General features: G+C 53.2%; 1 protein-coding gene across 1 annotated transcript in view; it reads right to left on the bottom strand.

Annotated features, from left to right (window-relative positions):
- Positions 1-15,538, bottom strand: part of ARHGEF18 (Rho/Rac guanine nucleotide exchange factor 18) — an 80,640-nt gene extending 65,102 nt beyond the window's left edge. The window contains exons 1-2 of the mRNA XM_069479160.1: positions 15,451-15,538; positions 3,646-3,770 (exon numbers count right to left, since the gene is read on the bottom strand). Coding sequence (XP_069335261.1) covers positions 3,646-3,660 — 15 coding nt within the window. The 5' untranslated portion in view covers positions 3,661-3,770; positions 15,451-15,538. The remainder of the gene's footprint in view (positions 1-3,645; positions 3,771-15,450) is intronic.
- Between the last annotated feature and the right edge of the window lie 1,583 nt (positions 15,539-17,121).

The raw sequence follows: 17,121 nt of genomic DNA, 5'->3' as shown, positions 1-17,121 counted from the left end.
GGAACAGGGAGATCCCTGCCAAAGCCCCGGGTGGAGACTTTTCAGAGAAGCTTCCGCCAGCCCAAAGCCAGGCCCTGGGTCAGCTGCAGACCGTGGCTGGCAGGAGGCAGGGGGCTACATCCGGTTTGCGCTTCTCTTTGATCTCACCCACGTTGATTTCTCTACAGATCTGGCCCTTTTGTCTTCTTTTTATTGTGATAAAATATACACAACATGAAATTTACCATTATAACTGTTTTTAAGTGCACAGTTCAGTGGCATTAAGTGCCCTCACATTGTCGTGCATCCGTGTCCAGAACTTTCTCATCTTCCCAAATTGAAACTGTGTCCCCATGAAACACTCACTCCCCAGCCCCTCCCCAGCCCCTGACACCCACCACTCTACTCTCTGTCTCTGTGGATCCAACGACTCCAGGGACCTCCTATGAGTGGAATCACACAGGATTTGTCCTTCCGTGTCTGGCTTCTCTCACGGAGCACGATGTCCTCAACGTCTATCCATGCTGTGGCCTGTGTCGGAGCCTCCTTCCTTTATAAGGCTGAATGTTATTCCACTGTCTGGATGGACCACACTTTGTGTATTCATCCACCCGTCCACGGACACTAAAACTGTTCCCACTTTTTGGCTACTGTGAATAACACTGGTATGAACAAGGGTGTACAAATATCTGTGAGTCCCTGCTTCCAATTTTTCTGTGAAGATACCCAGAAGTGGAATTGCTAGATTGCACGATAATTCTATGTTTAACTTTTCGAGGGCCAGCCATACTGTTTTCCAACAGCGTGCCTTCTTCTTGAATCTCCCTTTTGCGGCCGCCATCCTCGTTTCCTCCCCTCCTCCTTGGTGATTCCTTCTCTGCCTCCTCTTCCCTCCCCTGCCTTTAAGTGCCCGGGTCCCGTCTTCTTCAGTCTCTTTCTTTCTTTTTTTTTTTTTTTGAGACAGAGTCTCACTCTGTTGCCTGGGCTAGAGTGCCGTGCCGTCAGCCTAGCTCACAGCAACCTCAAAATCCCAGGCTCAAGCGATTCTCCTGCCTCAGCTTCCCAAGTAGCTGGGACTACAGGCATGCACCACCATGCCTGGCTAATTTTTTCTATATATATTTTTAGTTGTCCAGCTAATTTCTTTCTATTTTTAGTAGAGATGGGGTCTCGCTCTTGCTCAGGCTGGTCTCGAACTCCTGACCTCGAGCGATCCTCCCGCCTCGGCCTCCCAGAGTGCTAGGATTACAGGCGTGAGCCACCGCGCCTGGCCCAGTCTCTTTATAAATAGCCACAACTCTGGCCCCTGGTTGGCCCAGGTGGGCTTGGCCCTCCTGTGACTTCGGCGGCAGTGGCCTCCTTTTAAATTTCCCCTTTGCCCCAAATAGCTCCATGGCTATGCCTGGTGCCTGGACAACCTCCTGCTGATTCCTGTCTGTCTCTTCCGCCACTGCCTCCAAAGGTTTCCTCATGTCCCTGGTTTACATCCTCCTGTAAATATAAACACGTCAGGACAGCCTCTTGGCCTGGGCTGGGCCTCCCTGCTTCTCCTGGGTCTGGCCTCCATCAGAGGAGGCAGGGGTGGGAGCCCGGCCAGCTCTGGGGAGGGGGGCAGTGGGGGGCAGCCGCGGTACAGGCTGTCCCAGCTCCCTGCCAGCAGGTACACTGAGGGAGGGGGCCTCATTCTTTGCTTGGGAGCTCGTACCTTTCCTCCAACATACCCTGGGCAGGAAAAGATGGGAACCAGCCCAATGGGGGCCTTTCCAGGCATCTGACTGAACAGTACGTGCTGGCCCGGACATCCCGGAGAGAGCATGCAATAAATCCAGGCTCTCACGCTGTGGACCCCGGGGAGCCTCGGGGGATGGGCCCTCCCCATCAGACCCAGAGATGGAACATCCCACAATTCTCCGTGCTTCAGAAGGGCTTACCGAGTGCAGTTTTTCATAGTACGTGGATAAACATTTATTTGAAAAAAAAAACGTAGTTATTTATCTTGTGGTCTATTAGAAAAAGACAGCACACCAAAGCAACTTCAAGTAGAATGTTTCTCTGGTCCCTTTTTGTCATATAAGAGAAGGCGGCTTGATTTCAAACAAAATAGCAAGCGAATCATTGGGTAGGTCTTTCTGGAATGGGTGCCTGGTGCAAAGAGGCCAGTCAGGGTTTGCATCCCTGCAGTGGCTTTTATTAGCTTAGCGTGACCTTGGCCACAAGTTTCCTAAAGCTCTCTGAGCCTCATCGTTTTCATCTCTGAAATGGGCATGACGGCTGTTCTCTTGTAGATTGTCATGCAGGTAAAATGAGATGATGTTTGGGCAGCACAAGCCCCTAAGCGATAGAAGGAGATATAGTTACTGCTGTTTTTAAATTTAAAAGTAGGAAGGTCCCTTTTTCTGAGCAAGTCTCTGACATCCCCAGGTCGAGTCTCACAGTCCCTTGTCTTCGTGGCGCTACTTGGAGACAACAGATAATTAAACCCAGCCTTTATAATCAAGTAGGATAGAGGTGCCAGGCAATAGGTGGGGGAAGAACAGAGGGGTGACAGATGATCCTGTCCAAAGAGTATCAGGGAGGGCTTCCTGGAGGAAGTGTCAGTGAGTGGAGACTCACTCGAGGAACGAGCAGGAGTTGGCTAGCAGACACTGCGGGTATGAACATTCCAGGCAATGAAAGAACAGGATGTCCAGGAGTCTGCAGGCTGGAGAGCTCAGGGTGCCTTCGAGCAACTGGCAAATGCTCCTTAGGGCTGGAGGTGCAGAGGGTTGGTGGGGGTGCGTGGGTCAGATCAGCAGGTTTGGTTGTCCAAAGGGAGGATTTAATCTCGAAGTTTCCAACAAAGGTGGGTGGGAGGGAGGGTGCGGGTGCAGGGAGGAGCTGGGATTGGCCTTCGGAAAGATCATGCAAGTTGCAGAGCAGAGGTGGGCTTGGACATGGCTGAGATGAAGGCCGGTGGACCAGCCAGAACACTCGTGCAAGTCACCTGGGTGAGTCATGACAGTGGCAGTGGCTGAAGGAGAGAGAGATGGGCACAGAGCCCAGAGCTCTTCAGGGTTCGATGTATGCAGGACTTGGCTGATAGCAGAGGGAGGGGTATCCACGTGTCCAGCTCTGGTGACCAAGTGGTTGGTGATCACAGAGATGCAGGAAGAGGGGGTGGATTTGCTGGGCTGGGAGGCAGAGCCTCACCTCACACTCCCAGGGCTTCCTGCTTCCCTCAGAGCTCACAGTTCTCTTATCGCCAACTTATCCACCCAACTGCCTGCCTCCCGCGGTTCTTATTTGAACAAGTCCAGACCCCTGGCAGGTCCAGAACTAAACTCCTGCGGTTGGTTGTTCTACTCATCCACCCATCCATTTGTCCATCCACCCACCTTCTACCCATCCACCCATCCATTCATCCATCCACCCACCCTGCTACTTATCCATCCATCCGTCCATAAATCCATCCATCCCTTCCTCCCTCCTTCCCTCCCTCTTCTTATTCCAGAAAGCACTCCAGTTCTCTTATATGTCAAATAGAATAATAACTACTTTGCAAGTTCTGTTGAGAGTTCCCTGAGATGATGGACAAAAAGCGCCTGGTAAAATGCAGTTGCTAAACAAAGTGTACTTGCTGCCACTGTCGTCATCACCTCCTGCCCGTCTCAGCAGTCAGACACCTGCCTGCTCATCCCCCATGGTGGAGAAGAAGTCGGGGTTCTCAGGCCTCCAGGGTTTCCTGCTGTTCTTGGTGGCAGAGGCTGTAGCTCCAGGGTCAAAGGGCTGGACACATGACTTGGGCTCAGAGCCTGTGAAGAAAGGAGGGACAAGGTGTCAGGGCTACGCTGGGAGGGCTGAGGAAGCCTGGACCTGAGTTTTGCCTCTGTGGCTTTGAACCCGGGACCTCAGTCTTCTCATCTATAAAATGGGTCTGTGGGGGAGGATGATGGTCTCAATGATCTTGAAACCAACATACCTGCCCCCTCTTCCCCATCCTGAGTCTACTGCAGACATTGCTAGTCAATCACAGGGCTCTTTCCTGCTTACCCCATCTCCAGCAGCTATCAATCACCAGTTGATCCAAGTTAGCTCATGAGATGAAATTGATTTGTTATGGCTGCTCTAGCAAAAACCCTCATTTGATGGGCACAAAGACCGAATGCAAGTGCCCAGTGTCCACATTTGGGGGACAGTCCCTAATGATGGAACCTCAGGCTGCCTCTTTCTTGGGAAGAGGATGGAATGAGAAGCAGAGAGCAGGGAGTCACACCCCTCAGGATCCAGATGCCTCTGGACAACCCCCAGACGGGAAAGGGTAAGCCCCAAGACATTCACCCCCAAAGCAATGATAAATTCTGCTCCACATCCCTCACCCCCAGCCCTTCCATTGTATGCATTTGGAAACTCAGAATTTTTCGGGTTTTAGAAAGGGCATGCACTGTTTATACCATCTTTTTATGCCTCACCCCAGTGGGGTTGGGTGGGGAAGCATCCTGTACTCAAACACCCTAAATATTTTTTGCAGTAAGAGATATTAATATTCACACTAAATGGGAGAAATAGCAAGACACCAATGAACATCAAGTCAGTTCAGCTTGGAGGTTGCCTCCAAACAAGCTTTTGATTTCTAGAGCTTGTTGGATTTTGGAATTGGGCACTTAGAATAAAGTCAAATGCTCCTACAACCCTTGTTAGGGGCTGGGCACTGTTTTAGCACATTAACTCGGTTCAAGTTCGTGCGAGCCATACAGGGCAGGTGACACAGTCACCGTCCCAGGCTTCTCCCCATATCCTCATCTCTCTATTGAACTTTGAGTCCCAAAGGCACAGTTTGGAGGAGAAAACAAGGGCTTTGGGGTCAACCAGACTGTTCCCATAGGAGCGCAAACCCTACTGTAAACTGCGCATGCGAGGGATTAGGTTGTGGCTCCTTATGAGAATCTAACGCCTGATGATCTGAGGTGGATCTGAGGCCGTGATGCTGGTTCTGGGGAGAGGCTGCAAATGTAGATTATCATTAGCAGAGAGGTTTGACTGCACAAAAATGTCATGCGCTTGAATTATCCTGAAACCATTCCCTTACCCTGGTCCCTAGAAAAATTGTCTTTGATGAAACCAGTCCCTGGTACCAAAAAGGTTGGGGACTGCTGGGATGGATGAATAGAAAGATGGGTGGATAGATGGATGAATGGATGGAAAAATGGACGTATGGATGGAAAGATGGGTGGGCCGATGGATGGATGGAAAGATGGCTGGCTGGAGAGCGCCTAGAGGTGAAGCCTGAGGAGGTGGGTGAAGGTGGCAGAGAGGGAATAGATTGGTGGTGGGGACACACGTAGGGACGTCCCAGCATGCTCACAGGAAGAGCAGTAACTGCCCGAGGTGGGGCAAAGATAGGGGTGGGAGCGGGATGCCAGACACCTTTGAAAAAGTGCCACACGAGGCTCCTGTTCACTCTATAGCTTGGGTTCCCTATGGCTGGGTGAACACACATCTCATTTTGCCACGCTGGGGTAACTATTGACTGTACCCCTGGGTTTCACTCTCCAAAGAGTGTAGGCTGGGGGAAACATTTTGTAGCCACCCTGCCTGTACCTGTGGCTGCCAGCAGAGGGGGAGGCGGGTGATGCTGCTGCTACCGATCCCAATGCGGCGTGAGAAGAGAGAGGGGAACGGAGACCGGGCTGTCTGCACCCACTTCACGTTCCCTCGCCTCCCAACTGCGTACGTACAAACATCTCCCCAAGCTTTGGGGGCCTGAAGCTTATACAAGTTGGGGGTCCTTCTTTAAGAAAAGGAATACTTCAGCTCCATTTGCTTCAGCTCCATTTGCTCCCTGAGGCCACCTTGTATCAACAGGTGAACAGCTACATGGCGCCATGGCGATGCCAGGGTTTCCACCATCACTGTCTTCCCAGCTACCCTCCCAGGCTGGCTGGAGGGAATCTGTTATGCTGTCCTTGTTAAGCCTTGTGTCTATTCTCTTCCACACCCTGAAGCCAAGGCATCATCTATGACTCAGGGAAAGGAGGGAACAAAACAAGCTGGCTGTGAAGGAGGAGGAAAACCAGATGTCAGGCGGGCCCTGGAGGCTGGTGGGAGCTTAGGAGGGGAGAGGCAGTCCCCTCCTTCCAGCAAGTCCCCCGGGGGCTGCAGGACAGGCTTGCAGAGTCGGTCTGCTCTGCTGAGCAGGACCCCTGTGGAGGCCTGAAGCTTCTTACAGTCTGCAGAGGGCAAAGGTTCATTGCTCTGTAGCTATGAACCCTGAAGGTCTGAGATCCAAAGGTTAAAGGTGAAAATCCAGGGCTGAATTTAGTTTTTATATGGGGCAAACTTCTGACCCAGGAATAGGCTGAGTTTGAACTGATGACAGACACAACTCGGATCTCCTGGTTTTACAGAGCGAGCCCCAATCTTTGTGTCACAGACACAGAGCCCTGCCCTGGTGTCATAGACTGAGCCGCATCCCATGGTCATAGGCTGAGCCTCTGTCCTGGTGTTGAGTCCTGATCCTAATGTCATAGACTGAGCCTCACCCTGGTGTCACAGACAAAGCCTTCATCCTGGTATCATACTGAGCCTGGATCCCAGTGTCCTAGGCTGAGCTCCCACTTTTATGTCATAGGCTGAGCCTCAATCCTGGTGTCGCAGACTGAGCTCCCATCCTAGTACCACAAGCTGAACCTCAACTCTGATCACACACTGAACCCTGACCCTGATCACGGACTGAGTCCTGATCCTGATGTCACACATGAGCTCAGACTCACCCAAGCTCTAGATTTTGTCTCCAATGGCCTCTTGTCATTACTGCCTGATATTCCCACTGACACCCCAACCTAAAGCTGTCAGGACCAAAACCATCATTATCCTTCCTCCTCCTGCCTCTCCATATAAGCAGGACTGCACTGTTGCTGCGGTGAGCAGGCCAGAAACCTGGAGACCAGCCTCACCTCTCCCCTAGCTCTCAGGACACAAAGCCCTGTCAATTTCACCTGCATGACATTACTGTATGCCCTTGTCTTCTTTACTCTGGCACTGTCTTAATTTCAGCCCCCATTATTGCTCTCCCTACACAACTACAATTCTTGGCATTGTAGACTGAGCTCCAATCCTGCGTCATGGACTGAGCCTCAGTTCTAGTGTCATAGACTGAGCCCCAATCCCAGTGTGATAGACTGAGCCCCAATCTTATTGTCATAGGCTGAGTCCTGATATGGTGTCATAGACTGAGCCTCAATCCCTAGTGTCATAGGCTGAGTCCTGATCTATGGTCATAGACTCAGCCCCAATCCCAGTGTGATAGGCTGAGTCCTGATCTGGTGTCATAGGCTGAGCCCCAATCTTATTGTCATAGGCTGAGTCCTGATATAGTGTCATAGACTGAGCCCCAATCCCAGTGTCATGGCTTAAGCCCCGATTTCAGTGTCATAGACAGAGCCCTGTCAATTGCCAACCACAATTGCCTTCAAACAATTGCCAACCACATTTGTTACCAATCCTTAGAACAGCATTCGGAGCCCTTTCCAGCCTGTCCTCTCAGCTCTGCCTCACATACATGAACCTCCAACTCTCCATTCCATCTCTGTGCTGTTCTGCCACGCCTGCCCCCCTCCAGCCAGCAACTGAGGGCTCTCAGATCCTCTGCAGATAGTTTCAGCCAGAGGGCTTTGGATGGCTCTGCTTTCTTTATCTACACCTCATCATATTGTAATTACCTCACTTACCCTCTCCTAGACCAGGGCTCTGCAAACTATGGCCTGTGAGCTAAATCCAGCTCACTGCATGATTTCATAAATAAAATTTTATTGGCACAGTCTCACCACTCATGTACTTATCGTCTGTGGCTGCTGTTGTCCTACAACAGCAAAGTTCAGTAGTGGCATCAAAGACCATATGGTCTGCAAAGCCTAACATATTTACTCTCCAGCGCTTTATAGAAAAGGTTTGCTGATCCCTGCTCTAAAGCATGAGATCTTTGAGGGCAGGGACTGTATCTGACCCACTTTTACATCTCCAAGACCCAAGGAGTAAAATCTTATGTGTATTGATCACTTTCCATATGCCTGGCTTAATGCTAAGCCCATCACGTGCTTTATATTCTTCTAGCCTCACAACAACTCTCTGAGTCCTCACTTTATAGAAGAGGAAACTGAGGCCTAGAGAGGTGCATTGACTTTACCAAGGTCACATCAAGGTAGTGCAAGGCAGAGCTGGAATTTGAACCCAGGGATTTCTGAATTCAAAACAAGGGGTGACAACCACCAGGCTATCTGGTGCTGTGTTGAGTTGAGCACAGAGTCAGTGTCCATAAATTTGCTGGTGAATGGATAGATGAGTGGATAAATGTATGGATGGTTGGATGGATGAATGGATGGATAGCTGGATGGTTGGATGGATGAGTGGATAGATGAGTGGATGGATGGTTGGATGGATGGATGGATGGATGGATGGTTGGTTGGATAGTTGGCTGGTTGGCTGAATAGATAGATAGTTGGCTGGATGGATGGTTAGATGGATGAGTGGGTGGATGGCTGGCTGGCTGGATGGTTGGATGGTTAGATGGATGGATGGATGGGTGGATGAATGAGTGGATAGATGAGTGGATGTTTGGATAGTTGGATGGATGGATGGATGGATGGGTGGATGGATGAGCGGATAGATGAGTGGATGAATGGTTGGATGGATGGAAGGTTAGATGGATGGTTGGATGGATGGTTAGATGGTTGGATGGTCAGATGGATGGATAGGTGATTTGACAGTGTCCAGAGGCAGTGATACATTACACGTAGGAGCTAGCATTTTGAGGGGATGAGGGTGGGAGATGCAGAAGGAAGGGGTCAGGGGAGAATTGCAGCAGAGAAGCCAGGCAGGCAGAAAACCAAGGTGAGACACAGAATGCACTCATTATGCACGAACTCATTACAGATTGGGGAAATGAATGAAAAACTATGACTAGAATGGGTAACTGGAGGAGCTGAGGGGACAGGGCACTGGGGCCCTGCTCCAGGGAATGTCGCTAAAGCTCTCCATCCTCCTCTCTCAAGCCTTGCCTGCCTTCCTGAGTCAAACCAAGCCCTTTCCCCAGGAGGTCCCATCAGGTGCCCAGACAGCCAATTGCAGAGCTTAAGAGAGGCACAGAAAGGCCATTCTTCCCTGCTCTCCGGGGCCAAAGAGAGGAGGGACGCTCTTGGGGAGTGAGTCACTCTCCCAGGGGAGTTAAGCTAGAGGCACGGGGCCTCAGGGAAAGAATCTCCGCTGGGGATGTATGCTGCATGCTCCTCTCCAACAAGCCACCCATCAGCCTGGCTTCAAGATCCAGGCAGCCCCCTCCACCACCAGCCCCCGCGGCACTGGCCATAAAAGGGCATAAGAGTCACTGTTGGTTCCCACAGCGCATTCCCCCACCTGCCAGTCTATAAATCACAGCCTCCACCTGCCTGGGCTGGGAGACAGGGTGGGCTGAGCAGCCACAAGCTGTGCACACCTTCATCAGCACCCGGGTCACAGGCGGACACCTTGGTGGCCAGCGGCGGATGCACTAATTCTTCAGGGTCGCCATCCACTGATGCATCTAAAAACCCTCTCCACGCACTCCGGCTGCCTACATCGGCAGCTTCGTACACTGCCCGGGACACACCACTAAGGCAGCCCCAGCAGAACTAGCTTCAGATCCCGTCTTCTTTGGCCTGTGCTTGCTATACAACCTTGAGCAAGTCACTCAACCTCTCTGAGCCCAACTTCGTGAAGGCACACTGACTGGCAGCAGCTTCTATCATTATGACTACTCTTCTATTGCATCTCAGTTTCCAGGGCACCCTCTCTGCCCCCAGCTCCAGCCCAGCCCCAGCCTCTGGGTCCTCTGATAACTTCTGCCTGCTCTCTGACCCCAGTACAGTGCCTGGCACACAATAAGCCTTCAAGGGGAGTCCGTGGAATGAAGCTAAGAAATCTTCATATTGGCTCCTCCTTCGTGGAAACTCACTGCTACCTTGAACAAGTCCTTGGCTCACACAGGAAATGGTGGCAGGACTTGTCAAGGCTGAGTCATGTGGCTGGCCTGACCAGGGGCAGGAGGGGGTCATATGGGCAGGGGTTTGCAGGACCAGGAAACCCAGGAGGCAGCAGGTGCCTGACCAGCTCCTATGACATTGTTCCACACTGTCACCCCCTTGTCCTGGGTACCTGGACACCATCCGGTTATCTTCAAGGGCTAAAGTCCTCCTGAGATTTAAGAAGTGTCTCTTTGCAACAGTAGTTCACCCAGGCCTCGGGAGATATAATAAAAGGCCTTTCCAGTTCCTCTATAGGTAAACTGAGGCCCCAGGACCCTGGGTGGGGGCAGCGGGCACCGGCCGATGTGTGTGCATGTGTGTTTGGGGGAGGTGCGTGCCCGGGAGTCTCAAGTGTCTCCCCTTTTGCTACCACCCTGAGCCTCCCGTGCCGTGGCTGATCCGGAAACCAAGAGCGTGTGGGATCCCCCCTCCTCTCCAGGAAGACACCGGGCTGCTCCTGGGGAGTTCGGCGGCTGAGTTGAGAGGGTGCACGCTCCTTCTCAAATTTACCTCCTAGACAAGCTGCTGGCTGAATCTGGGGAGACGTTTTCTCTGAGACAAGAGGGAGCCCACAAGTCAGTGATGTTCCACGGGGCCCCCCGGGGACCAGGGGCCATGGGATCCAAGGCCGGTGCAGGCAGGGTCTATGCCCCAGCCAAGGAAAAGCTGCAGCAGGGGGTGGCAGGCGGGCTGTCCAGGGACCCCTTCCCTGGGGGGATAGTGCCCACTGGTCACTGCCTGCCCCTTACCTCTTTTGAAGGCCCACCGCTTCAGCCACAGCTTGGAGAGGGCCGGCCAGGAGTGGTTGAGCATCGAGTCAGCCATGGGGGCCCTGTGTGCGTGTGAGAGTGTGAGCGTGCAACAGGGATGCCGCAGCAGGAGCCGGGCTGGGAACCCCTGCCAGGACGGGGCTGCCAGCAGGAGGGGCGGAGTCTGCCGCCAGGGTCTGCCAGCTGCATTAGCTGATGGGAGTCCGGGCTGGGCTTCTGGCTGGGGGGCCCAGCGACCCCTGGCTGGGGGGAGGCCAATCCCTTAGCACCCCCTGTGTCCTACACCCAGTCCTATGGGCTTCTTACCCTGGCCGGACAAGAAAGACATTCCCAGGAGAAAACAAGAACAGCCTGGGCCCCGGGGGAGCCTGGGTGAGTGTGGATGTGTGTGTGTGTGCCACTGTGTCTGTGTGTTTGACAGTGCGTTTGTGTGTCGGGTACCATGTGTGATTTTCAATCTGTGAGTATGTTTGAGTGCAAGTCTTGTTTATTATTATTATTATTTATTGAGACAGGGTCTGGCTCTGTTGCCTGCGCTAGTGTGCAGTGGCATCATCATAGCTCACTGCAACCTCAAACTCCTGGGCTCAAGCGATCCTCCTGCCTCAGCCTCCTGAGTAGCTGGGACTACAGGCACATGCCACCACATCCAGATAATTTTTTCTATTTTTACTAGAAACGGGGTCTTGCTCTTGCTCAGGCTGGTCTTGAACTCCTCCTTAGCTCAAGCGATCCTCCCACCTTGGCCTCCCAGAGTGCTGGGATTACAGGTATGAACCACCACACCTGGCCTCTGAGTGCAAGTCTTGAGTGTCAACTTGTTTATGTGGAGGTATATTTGAGTATCTAGGTAGTTTTAAAAGCCTCTGTGATCCCTCTCTTCTTGTGTGTGTGTGTGTGTGAATGCCCACTGGTATCCGTGGGGTTCGATCTACATGACTCGTTTGTATCTTGGGGAGATCTGTTTCTGGTATCTGTGAGGCAGTTTTGGTATGCCTGGGTTTCTGTGTTTCTACATGTTTGTGTCTTAACCTCTCTGTATCCAAGCGTGTGGTGTGCGTGTGTATGTAAACCAGCGCTCATCCATGCGGATGCTGCCCCCTGGTGGTGGAAGCCCCGTTACCTTCATCTTTACTCATTGTGTTGGAAAGATCCTGGTCTTGATGAACCCCTCCTCCTCTCCCAAATCCATCCTCCCTCCCTGTCTCCCTCCCTTCCTTCCTTCCTTCCTTCCTTCCTCTCTTTCTTTCATTGTCTCTCTTTCTTTCTTCCTTTTCTTTGAGACAAGGTTTCTCTCTGTCACCCAGACTGGAGTGCAATGGCACAATCAAAACTCACTGCTGCCTCAAACTCCTGGGCTCAAAGGATCTTCCTGCCTCAGCCTCCCAAGTAACCAAGCCTGAAGCTGGTTATTGTAAGTTTGTAAGTCGCCCCTTTGGCCCGTCAAAGGGTAATCTTCTAATCCTGGGTGTTACTAGATGATTGAAAGATGAGATGGAGGGTCTGGATAGGGGTGCAGGGTATGGAATGTGCTCTCTCTTGAGGAAAGTATTCACCATCTTGGTGGGGATAGTCACCATCTTGGTGAGGGCATCCACCATCTTGGTAAGGACATTTACTGTCTTGGAGAGCAAACCCAACGTCTTGGTGAGGGCATCCACCATCTTGGTAAGAGCATTCATTATCATTCTGATGGGGACTGCCATCTTGGTAAGGGTACCCTCTTTTTACACTATGGAGTCCTGGTCCCTGGACAGGACACATTCCTGCAAAACTCTCATGACAGAGACCATGAATTCATTAGTGACCCCAGCAGAGTTTGGCTAAGTTAGCCCAGACCAGAAGAACCACCCAGTTGACACAACACATCATGCACTAAATCAGCAGTTATTGTTTTAAGCTGCTAAGTTTTGGGGCAGTTCATTTCACAGCAAAAGCTAACTGACATAGCGGTGATGCAAGGTGCTTTGGTTAGCTAATGCAGTGTAACAAATCACCCCGAAACCTAGTGGTGTAAAACAATGACAATCATTTTGTTGTTTCTCAAGATATCTAGGGGGTAGGGATTCAGGAGTGGCTTGACCAAATGGTTTTGGCTTGGGGACGCTTGTGACATTCTAGTCAGACACAGGCTGGGGCTGGACCCTCACAAAGGCATCTTCACGCACATGGTTGGGAAGACTCAAACAGTTAGGGTTCCATGGGCATCTCTTTTTACCTCTATGGTGGTCTTTTCTCATGATCTCTCCAGCATGGCCCCTTCAGGGAAGCCAGATTTCTCGCTTGGAGGCTCAGAGCTCCAAAGATGCATGTCCCAAGACAGAGAGCCTTGTTTTTATGAGCTAACACTTCTTCTGCTATACTCTATTAGTTGAGGGACTCTTGAGGGTCCAAGGGGAGGGGACTCCCCCTTCACCCCACCTCTTGATGAGGAGAGATAAGATTCCCAAAGAGTGTGTGGGACTGAAAATATGATTGTGGCCAGTTTTGGAAAATATAATCTATCCTCTAGGGCCTGAAGTCCAGGTGGGCAGGTCTAGATACAGGTTAGACTCTGGACTATGAAAGCGATTGAGCAGAAGATGCGTACTGAGAGCCAGGTAGGTGGGTCACACCAGCCGAAAGCCCAGGGTTGAAGTAACAACAACACAAGCCAACATTTAACAACAGCTTAGGTCACGCCAGGCACTGGTCCAACTAACTCAGTCTTCCCAACCACTCTATGGTGGGGTGGTATTGGTGGTGGTGTTTCGATCACTCCCATTGTACAGATGAGAAAACTGAGATGGGGGAAGGTAAGTCACAAATATTTCAAACAAATATTTCTCTCAAATCGATGAATTCCTTAACACCTTTGTTCCCATCGCTCAAGCCAAAACCAGGTCCCTGTCCTGGACTCTCCCTAGGGCTGAAGTCCACCTTGTCCACACCCTCCTGCCAAGAAATAGTCCCCAAGACTTGTCTGCCATCCTCTTCCTCCATTTCCATTCTCCCTGCCTGCCCTGGTCGGGCCACCAGCACCTCCTGAGAAGATCACTCTTTCAAAGGCTTTCACAGGAACCCCAGGACCCTCCTCCAAGCCTTCTGTGGCTGCTAAAGTCCTGCCCCTTTCGAGGAATAGCCAACCTCAAGCAGGTCCAAGGAGGTGGCTGCCATCCCTGTTTTGGGACAAGCCTCTTAAAGGAGCCCACTCTAACGTACTTACTTAGATACTGGGGTCCAACATTCGTCTTTCTTTTGAGTTATGGCACAGAATGTTTCTGATCACGCATGGGTGGAGACTGCCCAGGAAGCAAGGCTTTGGGACAAGGACAGGGTCTGAAGGAAAGATGAAGCTGGCAGTGTTTTCTGAGCTCCCACTAAGTGCTGGGCACTGCCCTGAGATTTCACAGGCAAGGTGTTAGGACAGCTCTCCTACAGGTGAGCCAATGAAAGCCCAGAGAGGTTAAGTCACTTGCCTGTGGCTGCACAGAGGCAAGGGAGCTGGGATTTGAACCCCCAGCTGTCCGACACAGCCACCATATCATCTGCAACAGTCCCGAGGACCAACACATGTCCATCTCTATGTAAGGGGATGGGGGTGGCAGAGGTGGCAGGAGGCACATGGAGACAGCCCAGACGAGATGCACTGAGGTGTTTGCAGTTGATGTTCTACGGCCTCTTCAACACCTAGTGAAAAGGCTGCCTCTGCCGGGAAGCCCTCCAGAGGGCCACAGTCAGGTGGCTGTGAGTAGGGTCAAACCTCCCCTGACCTCCCTCGGTTGCCCAATCCTTTCCTCGGAACAGCAGGTGACCCAGCCTTGGAGCATCAGGCCCCCCCCTCCCCACGCTAGAACTCACCAGCTCCCTGCTCTCTGTCCCCAGACACTGACTCCAAATCCACCCCGTCCTCCTGGCTCTGGGGGCCACCCTCCGCGACTCCGGACGGCCGCAGCATTAGGGGACGGCAGGAAGCAACAGACCTGGGTGTGTGCCGGGCACAAACCGCAGGCTTCCTCTCTCACCGCGCCCTGTCGTCCCAGACGGGCGGTGGTGCGAGAGGCTCCCCAAGGTGGGCGGCGGTGGGAGACAGCGTGTCTCCCAAGGAGGAGGGCCCCCACCGGGAGGGCTGCCCGGATGGAGGAGGGTCATCCTCCCTGGATGACCTCGGAAGACCCAGGATAGGACCCTTCCTAGGGCTGGTTCTCAGACGTCAGCCTCAAGGGCAAGTTTGTTTTCAAAGTTGAATTCTCAGCCCCACCCGTCAGAGTCTGCGTTAAGGGGGCCCCATGGGGTGGGGGGTGGGGTGGGGGTGGGAGGGCTGGAATCCGCAGTTTAAGAGGCTAAGGGTGACTTTGACCTCGGCACAGGAGCCCGAGCCCGTCCATGCATTCCTGGTCTCCTGTCCCCAGGCAGGGCCTTGGCTACAAGGGCTCCATCCTCCTTTCTGACCTAGCTGCTCCTCGTGGACCCCCGTCCCCTGGGGTGACTTCTTAGGACCACAGATCTCTGTAGAACGAACACGAGAGGAAAACAGCTTCCCCCCGCCCACTCGGGATGCGGGTTGACGGCAAGGTGGAGAGAGGTGGGGTGGCCTGTCTGTCTTTCTGCAGTCCCCTGGACCCCTGCCCCCCGGACCCCACCGCCTTTCTATCCCTGTTGGTCCACGTCCCCGGATGGTTACTCACCAGATGGAGCCTGGTTCTCGGTGCCGTGGGAGCCCAGCCCGGCTACCTGCTCCCGCCACAGCGCCCGCGGCCCATGGCCGGGGTTTCGGGTCAGTCCAAGGGGAATGCTGGCCGGCAAGGGCCTGGCATAACCACAGGGGCACCGGCTGTACCCCAGCTTCCTCTTTTTCAACCGTGCCTGCCCGCCTACCCGCTGCCTCGGTTCCCAGCGGTGGGCCAACCCAGGAGGCTGGGACGGCCACAGAAGACAGGAGTTCTAGAAGCAGGGAGCCCTTCCCCCACCCCTCAGCACTGTGCATGCAGGTGGCCTGAGGAGAAGGGGTGGGGAGCTGGGGGGAGGCCTAGCACCCTCACCCCTACCCCAGCAGCTTCCTGCGGAACCAACTGCCAAAGAGGAACAGGGTGTAGGGGCCTCACCCAGGCACACGGGTGCACAGACATGGGGACATACAAGTCACGTGTATCCACAGAGACACAGGCGCTCAGACACACACATGAGCACACACCAGCTTGTGGGCACACACACACACACACACACACACACGGAGAGAGAAACACAGTGCTTCTGGGGGCGCATGGAAGCACGTGGATCCACATGGTGTTCTGCCAAGTGTTTAACAACCACTTCTCTGATTTGGGGTGTCTGCCAATTCTCCTGGTGTAAACACTCCCAGCGTGGCCCATTTCAGCTACCCATGCAATGTCACCAGGCACGGAGTTGGGAGGAAATGCTTGGACTGGGCTTTTGAGCTGGCTCCAGCATGTCACTGGGGTGGGTACTCAGGCACACAGGCCCATGCAGAGGGACATAGGCTTCCCCTCCCCGCCCCCAGCCCACAGTGCAGCGATATCCATGTACGGACCACACAGAGCAATGTATGCACAGAGACCCCCGGGTGCACAGGCGGCCCACACAGCTTCCTTGACAGCCAGAGACAGGGGGTGCCCAGGCACACACAGGGGCAGGAACACAGCCTCATGCATGGGGACACACGGAGCCACATGCACAGGCACACGGGACACACACGGGACTCAGAGACCAGAGAGGATGAGGAGACACAAAGACAGGCGTGGGACATGCGGAGGAACACACAGACCTGGGAGAGATCTCAGCATGTGTGAAGACACACACATAGTGAATGCTCCTGGATGTACGTGAGGACTCACAGTGGCTGGCACACAGACTCAGACACACGCGCGCGCGCACACACACACACACACACACACACACACGGGCAGACGCTGGGCACCTCTGAGAAGACCCGTGGAGACACCGACTCGCACACTGGTTGCCATGTGACCCCCCTGTAATGTCACAACCACACAGACCCCGGAAGCCCCTCAACACAAGCACTCACTGACCCGTAACTGCACACTCGTCCCTGGGGACGCACAAGGGACCCTCCACAGAGTCACACAAGCAAGAGACACATGGGACCCAAAGAGACACAGATGTGCACAGACTCACACACAGGCATTCTGCCACCAACCGATTAATTCTTTACTGCAACACACACTTATTGAACACCTACTGTATATGGGGCACCGTGGGGATGGCCAGACGTGACCAACCCACCTTGCTTGCAGGAGCTCACTGGAGGAGGCCAGCCCTGAACCAGGAAACAGACCTAGGGCGTAAATGCAGGTGGTGCGAATTGCAGCGACAGGAAG

Source organism: Eulemur rufifrons, chromosome 2 (genome assembly GCF_041146395.1).
Source record: "Eulemur rufifrons isolate Redbay chromosome 2, OSU_ERuf_1, whole genome shotgun sequence".
NCBI lineage: Eukaryota > Metazoa > Chordata > Mammalia > Primates > Lemuridae > Eulemur > Eulemur rufifrons.
This window is presented reverse-complemented; position numbering and strand designations above follow the sequence as displayed.